At 39.9% G+C, this 12,395-nt stretch overlaps 1 protein-coding gene across 2 annotated transcripts in view; it reads right to left on the bottom strand.

Annotated features, from left to right (window-relative positions):
• Nucleotides 1-5,450: 5,450 nt before the first annotated feature.
• The window catches only part of edaradd (EDAR-associated death domain), a 36,393-nt gene continuing 29,448 nt past the window's right edge, over nucleotides 5,451-12,395 (bottom strand). Inside the window, exons 5-6 of one of the 2 annotated variants that reach the window (XM_057849038.1) lie at nucleotides 6,122-6,170; nucleotides 5,451-6,030 (exon numbers count right to left, since the gene is read on the bottom strand). In XM_057849038.1, the coding sequence (XP_057705021.1) occupies nucleotides 5,639-6,030; nucleotides 6,122-6,170 (441 nt within the window). In that variant the 3' untranslated portion in view covers nucleotides 5,451-5,638. The remainder of the gene's footprint in view (nucleotides 6,031-6,121; nucleotides 6,171-12,395) is intronic. The other variant, XM_057849039.1, reaches the window with a different exon arrangement.

Below are 12,395 nucleotides of genomic sequence, written 5' to 3'. Positions count from 1 at the left end.
CCATTTCCTGTTCCCACTAGGGGGCGCCAGGCCTAATGGGTAATATTTCAATGCAGTCGTGTTCAGGCTGGGATATCTCATATACATGCTAGAAATGAAAAAGATTGAACGTTGTATCACGGAGTTTTTAATCATTTTCTGAATTTGGTATTTTGCCCAAAATTGGCCGACTTTGGGACCACGCCCAGGTCAGACCCTTGAGTGAAAACTCACCATTTTGAAAACTTAAGATCTCATATGTCTCCTGAATAGTCTGACCAATTTTGAAGACGATCCAACTATTTTCTTCAGCGACAAGGTCTCAAATGTAAATCGATAAAATTTCACATTTGATCCAAAATTTCCGGCTTCCTGTTGGGTTTGGAATATGGGTGCAAGAGACTTTTTGGAGCAGTTTTGCACAATGTATCGACTCGCCAAATTTCATCATTCTACGTTGAAAAAACCTAATAGGAAAGGCCTTTTTGAAAATTTCAAGGGGGCGCCACTGAGCGATTTTGTTAAATTTTTTTGTAGATTATCAAAATTTACGCAAAGTTGCATGTATGTGCAAATTTTGGTGAGTTTTCGTGCATGTTCAGGCCTCCAAACGTAAACTCCAACTGTGAACCGAAAAAATTTCACATTTGATCCAAAATATCCGATTTCCTGTCGGATTTGGAATATGGGTGCAAGAGGCTTTTTTGAACAGTTAGGCATAAGGTATCTACTCCCCAAATTTCATCGCTATACGTTGAAAACCTGAGAGGAGAGGCCTTTTTGAAAATTTTAAGGGTCAAGGGGGCGCCACTGAGCAATTTTTTGAAATTTTTTCAAAACGACGCAAGATTATCAAATTTTACGCGAATCTGCACGTATGTGCAAATTTTGGTGACTTTTCGTGCATGTTCAGGCCTCCAAATTGGCCATTTTCATTTGCCATGAAAAAAGAAGAATAATAATAATAATCCTTTGCATTACAATAGGGCCTTCGCACGCCTAGTGCTCGGGCCCTAATAATAATAATAATAGTAATAATCCTTTGCAAAACAATAGGGCCTTCGCACGCTTAGTGCTCGGGCCCTAATAATAATAATCCTTTGCATTACAATAGGGCCTTCGCACGCCTAGTGCTCGGGCCCTAATAATAATCCTTTGCAAAACAATAGGGCCTTCGCACGTCTAGTGCTCGGGCCCTAATTACAAAAAAATAACGGGAAGCCATCGAAGAACGGGTCCACTTGAGAGAGGCACTCGAGTACCCCTAGACCCAAACTAAAGCGTTATGATATAAAAATAATTAAGGAATTCAGAGTAAAATTACTTAGAAAATTGCTAGTTATTTCTGTCATTTAGCGTCATTTTAAATATTAATTTTAAAAAATCTGGGCGTTATCCAAAGACTTTTTCACTTCTAAAGTATACGAGACAACCACTAGACTCGAACTGAAGTACTCTGATGAAATTCTGATGTATCATTTCAAAATAAAAGTACTTTGAAAATTGCCCATTTTTGCTGTCATTTGCTGGCCATGTGGGAGAACTACAAGTCCGTCAAGGAGAAGTTGAACCAGAAAGTGCTGGTGCGCGGTCACCGGGCTGAGGCTGATGGGTCGGGCGGCCCTCAAACGGCCATCTCTCCCCATGGCCCACATGGCGTCCTTCTGAATGTCGCTGTGGGACTCCCTGATGTGCAAGAAGCGCAAGAGCACCTGCTGGAGTTCCTGGCGGTCCCTCTTCGACTGTTATGGTGCGAACTTCTCCAAGGATGCGACTTCAGAAGTGAGTAAGAACAAGGCCTTGGACTGACCGACCAGCAGGACAGGAAATGGAGCCGAGTCGAGGAGGGGAGAAAGGGTACGGCGAGAAACAGGGACTTGTACAAGTCGAGGAAGCTGACCAGAAAACGCCAGGCATAGAAAGGGGCTATGTGATTGTTGAAAGACGAGGCTCACATCCTTATAACACCACATCGATTATTTGCACTGCCTGACGATCTCATATGTATTTTATATTTTATTTATTTAGATTCCATACTTGCACGTGGAGGCCACGTTTGGAGGCCTTATCATGCACGAAATCTCTAAAGTATTTGGATGTAACTTGAGCCCCTATCACATACTTCAAAACAACGGGAATATCGCGGGACTTAAATGTGCAGCAGTTGTGTGTGAAAACAATTTCCCGTGTCGACTGACATGGGAAGCAGTGTGCGTGAAAGCAGGCGTTAAATTCCCGGGTCACAGCAGATGGCTGATGACTTAAATATCATAGTGGCGGCCGATGTAACTTCCTCCCTCTTCGCAGTAAGAGGAAAAGTGGTAAACAAACATCGCAATTATAAACATAGCAAGCTGGAAACATCTAAATTAAACTGAAAACTTGACCAAAATTAAAATGTCAATTATTACGTCGGGCCGGGCCAGGGTTCTTTCTCACTAACTTTTTGAAATAACTATATATTAACGATGTATCAATGATAAACTAAGGAATACTTGTTATAAAATAAATAATTTGGATAAAAAAAAAAGAAGGCGCTGTACTGTATGGTCATTGCAGAGCCAGAGCGTGCCTATACGCCCTTTTTAATCTTCCCCTCTGCGAGTCCGCAAAACCACATGTTTATTTATATTTAACAAACTTTTCCAGCGTTATTTCGTTGTGTAAATAAGTTATAATGGTCACAAAAATATGATCTATTTAAACATTAAGAAAATGTGCGTTTTTTTTTTTTTCTGCCAATTGAGAATTTGTTACAAAAGACAGGCTTTTATGCAGACATCGTCACAAATGTTATCACACAAAACGCGGGTCGGGCTTTAATACCCGCAGACCAGTTCGGGTCGGGCTGGAGTTTTTAGGCCCGATTTTACCTCTATCTTAAAGTCTTGATGAGCTTAAATTGGCTGCATTTACGAAGTCGGGAATGCTCCCTCCGGAAAAAAAACACGATTTGACCAACATTATGTTTAACAAACTTTTCCAGCATTATTTCATTGTGTAAATGCATTTATAATGATCATAAAAATATGCAGACTATTTACACATAAAGAAAATGTGCGTTTTTTTTTTTCTGCCAACTGAAAATTCGTTGCGACATCGGGAACGTTCCCTCTAGAACATATGACCAACATTGTGACAGCCGATGCCGACCAAAAATGACGTAATATCAGAAACAGATCACCAATGGACTCATTTGAAGTATATGAATGGTGGTCTGTTTTGGTGTTCAGAATCCACAATACTTCTGCCTGCAGGGTTTTCGTTCCACCGACAAACGGACGCATTCCCGATGCAGAGGCGGGTGGATTCTCCGTTTTGCCGGGTGTGGTGGTTTGGCACGCACGAGTTGCATTTCGATTTGTAGTGCAGTGAATCGTAAAAATTCTATGCGTCATTTTCGTTATGGATTTAAAAAAAAAAAAAAAAAAAAACTGCGTCACGGATATAATTTAGGTTGCATTGAGATGTTCTTGAAAATTCAGACCACGGTGAAAAAATTCCAGACTTACAACAGCTAATTTAATACTATTAATACCGTTAATAATGGAAAACTAAATTCAATGCTTTTTAAATACTTTTAATAACCTGCGGGTACCATGTTGGATCGATTGTGAATTTTTCATTGATTTACAGGGTGCACATTTGAGACCTTGTTGCCCAGGCAGTTAGGTGGATCCTCCTCAAAATTGGTGAGACTGTTCAGGAGACATATGAGATCTTAAGTTTTCAAAATGGTGCGTTTTCATTCATGGGTCTGACCTGGGCGGGGAGCCAAAGTATGCCATATTTTTTGGCAAAACCACCAATTCAGTAAATTACTTAAAACTCATTGATACAACGTTCAGTCTTTTTCATAACTGGCATCAATGTGAGGTATCCCAGCCTGAACACGATAGCATTGAAATATTTCCCGTCAGGCCTGGCGCCCCCTGTTGGGAACAGGAAATAGCCTTATTTACGAGACCGGCTCCTCCTTCAAGGGAAAAACACAACAACAATTGACCTAAAACCTGTTTCAGGGGAGCCTTTAGACATGTGTTCGGGTGCCTGATGAAAAATATTGATGTTTCGTTGAAGTGGAGGGGTCCATACAGGAAAGTGAAAAGACACCATTTTGTCTCACGACAAATTTTGAACAGTCATAACTTGGCAGATATACAACATATCTGCGCCAAACTTCCCATGCTTGTTGAGCCTGCACGGGTCATTTGCATCAACTCTGTTGCGCCAACTAGTGGCAGCAGAATTTGAGGCTTTAACAGGCTCGAAAACTCAACAAAATTTACACATACATGCAGCTTGGTGTAAATTTTGATATTTTGCAACCTTTTTGCAAACAATAAAATGGCTCAGTGGCGCCCCCTTGAATTTTTCAAGAAGGCCTCTCCTATTAGGTTTTTTCAACGTAGAGTGAATACATTTTGGTTTTGGAATGAGGGCATGGCTGCACTGCTCAGAAGTGCCTCCTGTTTTGTACGACCCTCTTCAATAGGGTTTTTTTCTCCTGGGTGTGTGAATGAATTTTTAATCCGCCCAAAAAAGAGGCGGGTTTTCAGCAACTTAGGTTCTCATGAGATGATGAGAAGGGGATGATCTGCCACAACCCTGACCTGCGTGCCGTCCGAGTTTGCGTGACGTCCGAGTTACCCCAAACTGCGACGGCCTGTTCAGTCCTGCTTGCAGGCCTAGTTTGTAATTGATTCAGTATGTTTTCCTCAAGCATTACGTTTCTGATATTAAATTGAGTGATTTATTAGCTGTTGAAAACTTGCAGTTAAAAAAAAAAAAAAAAAAATTGCTATTTTGGTCAAAAACATATGTGTTAAATATTGCTATTGATCCTGAAAATACAGGTGATTATCTCTGCATTTGGTGATTTTTGTGTGTCTAGTGTAAAATCTGAGAATTTTATAACCATTTTAAGTTTTGTTATATTTCTTTAAAAAATATTAATCGGGATTTTATAAGGGAACGGCTTTGAATTTTTTTGATACCGCTGCTCATGGAGACTCATATATGGCTAAGGTAGGTGCCTGTTTTGGTTTTAGGTCGGTAGCAGCTTTGGTTTTGAAAATATCGGAATTTGAAGTTTTTGAAAATAGGTCCCCTACGGATTGGCCCCGTTTCCCATGTCATGTAAGTCTTATGAAGTCTATGGCCTAACGTCAAAATTCTAAACTTCTCCTTTACATTCATTTCTAAGGAAGTCAATTACATGCAATGACGTTTTACGACCACTAGAGGGGGCACGAGTTGAATTGCCCTGCTTCGGCAGAGCCCTGCTCTTTCAGAATGCTCCTCTTGTTCAACTATCATTTCATTAAAAAATGTGTATAAATAATATTTAAAGATACAATAATGATTTATAATGAAAACATTTCTAATTAGAATTGAGACTTGGCGTCCACATTTTGGGTTGTGCACATGTGGAAAGCAGGTCTTTATGAGTTACGTTTTTGTTATCTACCAAAACTTGACTTGCCCTATTAGGGGTTAAAATAAAATCCTTCTTGCTAAAGTATTTATTTACATATTTACTGCAAATGGCGAAAAAAATCTCCCAAATTCTTACAACAAAAAAGCAGTCCGATGCGTATGAGAACAATCAGAAAGAAAAACAGGGCAATTACGGTAGTTGAAAAAGGAAGAGCGCATGCTAATTTGCTTGTTGCCAACGTGACGGCCAGTCCTTTTCCATCCAACTCTGCAGCAGTCGCAACACGTCAATGCGCTGGTAAAAGCGACAAAGTTCAGTAAGCTCGGTGACTGGTTTCTGGTTGTAACGCAGGAGAAACTCCTGAGTGGGGCTGTGCGACAGGGAACCTTGGGTCCGGTACTCCAGCAGAGTCAGCTCGTCGTAGCTCATGCCCCAGCGGCTAGCAAAGTTTTTCCAGTTTTTTACAGTGCAGTGGTTAGGGTCCAGCTTGAGTCGCAATAAGTCCAGAAGATCTTTGTCGTTCAAGAGGTCGCTGATCTTGGGAGGAGGTGTGGGACGGCAGCACTTTTCACACGGGCTAGTCAGCCGGAATTGGAGTTCTTTAGGGTAATCTAGGCAAATTAGGATAATAAAAAAAGAGAGATTTTTACCTCATTCATTTTCATTTCGAATCCCATGTTGTTATGATAAGAAATTGTATACCTTGTGAAGCAGATTTGAGGCTAGTACATTCTTCAGTGTCTTTGACTGGCTATAAAAGAAAAGACATGGTAGAAGTCACTTCGAAGATACAAACTACTGTACGGTACCCCGAGATCAGAAAGCTTCGGTACATGAAAAAAATTCATTTTATCGACCGTCTTTCCAAGCTTTTTTCGCTTCATATGAAAAAAATGATTCGGAATATGAAAGATTAAAAATACTGTAACTGATCAGTCCCGTTCGCAGCAATGCAATCATGTAATTATATTTGACTATATATTTGTAAACAGACTAAATTTTCACACGCAACAATATCCAGTTTGAAACAAAAGAATAGAACTTACAAACAGCGAGATGAAACAGCTTGAACTGCAATCATTCAATTGCTGCTGAAGTTAGCAAGTCTTTTAGTATCCCATACTGGTCAGAATCTTTCCCATCATGATCAGTAAAAAGAAGCAATTGGGTTATTTTTTGGTATCACTTACACTTTCGGACATCGCCTCACTCGAAAGGTTAAGTTCCACATTTTCTCTCTGTCTTTTTTTTTGTTTTTGCATTATGATCATTATAGATACAGTAATAACTGTTATCTTAGGTACACTGTTGGCCAAAAATATTGGCACCCCTGCAATTCTGTCAGATAATGCTCAAGCTCTCCAAGAAAATGATTGCAATTACAAATGTTTTGGTTGTAATATCCTCATTCATTTTGCTTGCAATGAAAAAACACAAAAGAGGATGGGGGGAAAAAATCATTATCAGATTACACAAAACTCCAAAAATGGGCCAGACAAAAGTATTGGCACCCTTTGAAAAATCATGTGATGCTTCTCTAATTTGTGTAATTAACAGCACCTGTTACTTACATGTGGCACATAACAGGTGGTGGCAATAACTAAATCACACGTGCAGCTATTTAAAATGGATTAAAGTTGACTCAACCTCTGTCCTATGTCCTTGTGTGTACCACATTGAGCACGGAGAAAAGAAAGAAGACCAAAGAACTGTCTGAGGACTTGAGAAGCAAAATTGTTAGGAAGCATGGGCGATCTCAAAGGCTACAAGTCCATCTCCAAAGACCTGAATGTTCCTGTGGCTACCGTGTGCAGTGTCATAAATAAGTGTAAAGCCCGTAGCACTGTGGCTAACCTAGATGTAGACGCAAAAGAAACATTGACGAGAGATTTCAACGAACAACATCAACATCGACTAACATCCAAGCAAGTTCAAGTTGTCCTGCAGTCCAAGGGTCCAACAGTGTCAACCCTTACTATCCGTCGGGTCTGAATGAAAAGGGACTCTATGGTAGGATACCCAGGAAGATCCCACTTCTGACCCAGAAACACAAAAACGCCAGGCTGGAATATGCCAAAACTTACCTGAGAATGCCAAAAATGTTTTGGAGGACAAAAGTACAGCTTTTTGCAAAAAGGCATCAACATAGAGTTTACAGGAAAAAAAAAAAAAACCTTCAAAGAAAATAACACGGTGCCCACAGTCAAACATGGCGGAGGTTCCCTGATTTTTTGGGGGTTGCTTAGCTGCCTCTGGCACTGGACTGCTTGACCATGTGCATGGCATTATGAAGTCCGACTACTACCAACAAATTTTGCAGCATAATGTAGGGCCCAGTGCGAGAAATCTGGGTCTCCCTCAGAGGTCATGGGTCATGACCAAAAACACACTTCAAAAAGCACTAGAAAATGGTTTGAGAGAAAGCACTGGAGACTTCTAAAGTGGCCAGCAATGAGTCCCGACCTGAATCCCACAGAACACCTGTGGAGAGATCTGACAATGGCAGTTTGGAGAAGGGACCCTTCAAGACTGGAGCAGTTGGCTGAAGAAAAATGGCCTAAAATTTCAGCAGAGCATTGTAAGAAACTCATTGATGGATACCGGAAGCGGTTGTTGGCAGTTATTTTGTCTAAAGGTTGTGCTACCAAGTATTAGCCTGAGGGTGCCAATACTTTTGTCCAGCTCATTTTTGGAGTTTTGTGTAAAAGGATAATAATTAATTTTTTTTTATTCATTCGCTTTTGTGTTTTTTCATTGCAAGCAAAATAAATGAAGAAATTATTACCAAAGCATTTGTAATTGCAATCATTTTCTGGGAGAAATTGAGCATTATCTGACAGAATTGCAGGGGTGCGAATACTTTGGTCCAGCAGTGTATATTGAAAGACTCAAATGTGTTTGGCTCGAGCGTTATACCCCGCTTATAACATTTAATGTGTTTTAGCCGAGCTACAAACAAATTAAAAGATTTACGTGCATGTAAAATGATAAAATCATAATACAAAAGCCGCTCTGGAACGATTTCATTTCGCATCTTGAGGTACCACTGGACTCGGGTGTTTTCCTACTTTCTTTTACTTGTTGAACCAATTTCAAAAATGTAACCTTATCTACTTGTAGTGGTGTGCGACACGGAAAAAATCCTCGATCACGATACGGGCAATTTCAAATCACGAAAGAGACATGGCACGATATCATCGTTTCTTGTAATAATTTGATGAATAAAACATACTATGACAGCTTTGCCCACTCACTTATTTGCCGCATAGATAAAACAAGTTTATGCATGTAGACAATATAATTCAAAATATTATCTTAGCTGGTTAACCCTTGAGAGTCGAAGGACGCGCCGGCGCGTCCTCAGCGCACCTCGTCTTTGAAGCGCCCTCGCGTTTTAATTACGTCACCCACATGCCGTTGGTTGGTCTTGTTTTAAAGTGCGGAAGTTGCGGTTTACTCTCGTTGTTATTTGAAGTCAATCGACCAACTAAAACGTGAGATATTGTCATTTAAGTTTTATAGTTTTATTGTCCTCTCAAAAAAACATTAAAACGCTGCATGGATCATTTGTTTATGTCTACATTTCCATCATTTCTTGTCCTTTTTCAAAACGGAAGCTCCATGAAAAAACACAAATCAAACGAACCCTTTCGAAGTCACAGTGGAAGCACAAAATGCCTTTTTAAAAAAAATAAAAAATAAATATAACTGCTATGCGAGGTTCCACCGAACGAGAGGGAGGAGTGTTCTGAAGCAGCGAGGTGGCGACCGACGGCCGTTTGAATCGAGCGAGCGAGCGACTTTGTGTGACTTTGAGAATGAACAGATAACTAAATTTAGCGCAAGCAATTGTGCTTTTTGATCAACTTGAGGAAGAGGATGGTCCAAATTCGTCATCATCGTCTTCTTCGGAAGAGTCCTCGAGTGTGACGGAGATCGTGACGGATTTGAACACGTGGGTGACGCCATCGACGAGCAGAGGTAAGCCAACTCACTTTTTTTTTTTTTTTATGCTGAAAAAGTTTTGTTTGAAAGTTTCTTTTGATATTGCAAGACAAAGTTCATTTTGATGCAATATAAGTGTGTGTTTGTGTATATAATAATAAATGTGCAGGTCTTCTTTCTATATGAAGATTAGGGATGTAACACATATTCAGCTATGGTATTCTTTCTATTGTCATACATATAGATTTCCATTATTATTTATTTCTCTATATATTTTTATTTTATACTTTATTATTTTCTTAAATACTGACTTTTTTTCCATGTACATTTATAGTGACAATGAAAGTAAAGTGAAATGAAAATGGAAGGGTGGAAAGAGGACCGACACCCCATGGAAGTGTGGACTGTGTGATGTAGCCCTGTGTCAAATTCCAGGACGAAACTGCTTTTTGGAGTGGCATGCCTGAAAAAATTTTTAACTTGTTTATTGTAAATATTTTTGAAAATACTTTTTTTCGCCCAATGTTATATATATATTTTTTCCCACAATCATTCTTCTCAATTTGTGTATATAAATGTGTGTTCAAGAAGCTTGATTGTGTGTACATAGTTTTCATCAGGTGATGGGCCGCAATACCTAAACTCATAAAGAGATGGCCTCTAAACACCTTTTGTGTTTGATGGTATGTTTTTTCACTGTTCTTCACTGTTTGGTCTGCTGTATATAACCTGTTTTGACTAGAGCATGTATAAAGGCAAAAAACGCCTATGGCTATACCTGTTGTTTATGTTGAATTGTCAAATATAAGACTATTTATTCTAAATTTTTTGGGTTGAATGTTCATCCTAACATGTTGAATAAATATTACAAAGTTTCAAAACGGTTCGTTATGCATGTTTGGTTGTCAATTGGACATCAATATTAAAAATTTTGACAAAACGATTTTGGAATTTTTGGTCTTTTTGGGCCCAAAATGATGATTTATAATTGGTCAGTGAAGGAAACAACAGTTTGGACATGAAGTTCAAGGTGTCACAAAAAAAGGGACCAAACCAGGCCATCGTAAACAATTCTTTCTTTGAAATATAAAGGCAACTTCAAAGGCATGCAAAATCAGACAAAATAGGCCCAGACCTTAAAGGGTTAAAGTCAAATACTTTGGGAAATAAATTATTAGTAAAAATAAATAGCAGATGATTCTTCTAGCACTTGTTTGATTTTGTTCATATAGTTACGCAAGTATGTTACATTCATGTTGTGCTGGCTTTATGCAATAATATGGACATCAGTTGACCGTTTGCGGTGCGTTGCTGCCACCTGGCGGTCAGAATAATTCACTGCATCTATTTTTTGTCACAGCTTGGCTCACAAGCTCATTCACTTACATACACAGTGCGTTGTCTAGCGGTAGCATTGACACTCGTTAATGCTTTATGTTATGTTTCTGCCTCGGAAATATATGTCTGTAAGTATTTTACGTTTATTATAACATATAGATGCGCAATATATGTATACTTCTGTGGTAAAGGGTCATATGTAAAAAACTTCATAAGTTGTTGTTATAGAAGCCAGCCTATGCTTAAGGCTAGTAGCTCAAGTGTGCTATCCATATAATAGCTGTGTATATAAGTGTATTGTGCAGTTTGTTGTAAATTGAGTATTGAATATTAGCACTGCAACGGTTCGCGGTTCAAAGCCGAACCGTACGGTTCGTCCTGTACGGTTCAATACGCCTTTATGAACCGCGCCTTTTCGGTTTTGCAAATAATTTCTTGATGGTCGAGCTCTGTGTGCCTGTGTGTGACGTGAAGCACAGCTGTGGAGAAATTCCCGCCCCGCGAATAAATGTCCAATCGCTGTCAACCACCTGTGTAATAGGAGCCGAGTAATGCCCTCTCTTGCTTACGAGCGACGTGAAAATGAAACAAGAAAGAAAACACAAAAAGCTATGGCGAGCTGAGGAGTGGAGAGACCGAATTTTGAAGAAGCATCCGCTTCTTTCAAATCTGCGGTGTGGCAACATTCCTGTTTCCCCGTGGACTACAATGTGGAGGGAGAGAAGACAAGAAAATAACCCGTGCAGTGGGGATGTGCATTGCAAAAGACATGCAGCCATTTTCCATGGTTAAAGATGAGGGCTTCATTAATTTAATTGCAACGCTTGACCCGGGTTACATTGTTCCCTCGCGGACATATTTCTCCAACAATGTAATCCCCGACATTTATAAAATGGCACGCAAAGCCATCGAAGATGATTTCACTAAAGCACATCGTTTCGCCCTAACAACTGATAGTTGGACGTCCCGCGTTGGGACATGAAAAGTGCAGTCCTGCAAACTCGTCCTAACTTTGAAAGTCATACCAGCTCCAAATTAGCTGAGGAATTGTGCACCGCAGTGGATGAGTGGAAGTTGAAGCGGCCAAATATAAGCATACCAGTCACCACAGATAACGCATCCAACAGTTGCCACGTTTACATGGAGCCAAATATTCCAATTGCAATCGGAATATTTGTTCAAACCGAATAAATGTGTTCCATATAAACACCTCATTCGGAATGAACAGGCCCAAACCGAATGGAATTTCATTCCGATTCACAGGGGTGGAATATTCCTTTTCCCAAACCGATTAGAAGTAAAATTATATCATGTAAACAGGGAAGCAGAATGGTGTCTGGTTGCGTTCTTTCTGCACATGCTCCGTACTGACGTGGTGACGTCACTTGGTGACGTAAGTAACCTCACTTGCAACATGGCTTCCAAGCACACGCACAGCGCACCTAATTGGAGTCCGGCGGAAAGTTTATATCCATGAATCCCTCCACCAGCCCACACAACTTTTTAAATGAACGGCGTGTCATTCTGAAGTTTTGTTTCCACTCGAAAAGTTAAAACAGCAGCTGATCTGACGATCGATCTCCATGTTTTACAACGTGACGCTTTGTTTTGATTAATCTGCGCATGTCAGACGGCAGTTGTCAAACGTCCTTTCGGAATAAAGGCAGACACATGTAAACGCTGGATCGGAATA

The sequence above is a fragment of the Corythoichthys intestinalis genome, chromosome 10, assembly GCF_030265065.1.
Source record: "Corythoichthys intestinalis isolate RoL2023-P3 chromosome 10, ASM3026506v1, whole genome shotgun sequence".
Lineage (NCBI taxonomy): Eukaryota > Metazoa > Chordata > Actinopteri > Syngnathiformes > Syngnathidae > Corythoichthys > Corythoichthys intestinalis.
This window is presented reverse-complemented; position numbering and strand designations above follow the sequence as displayed.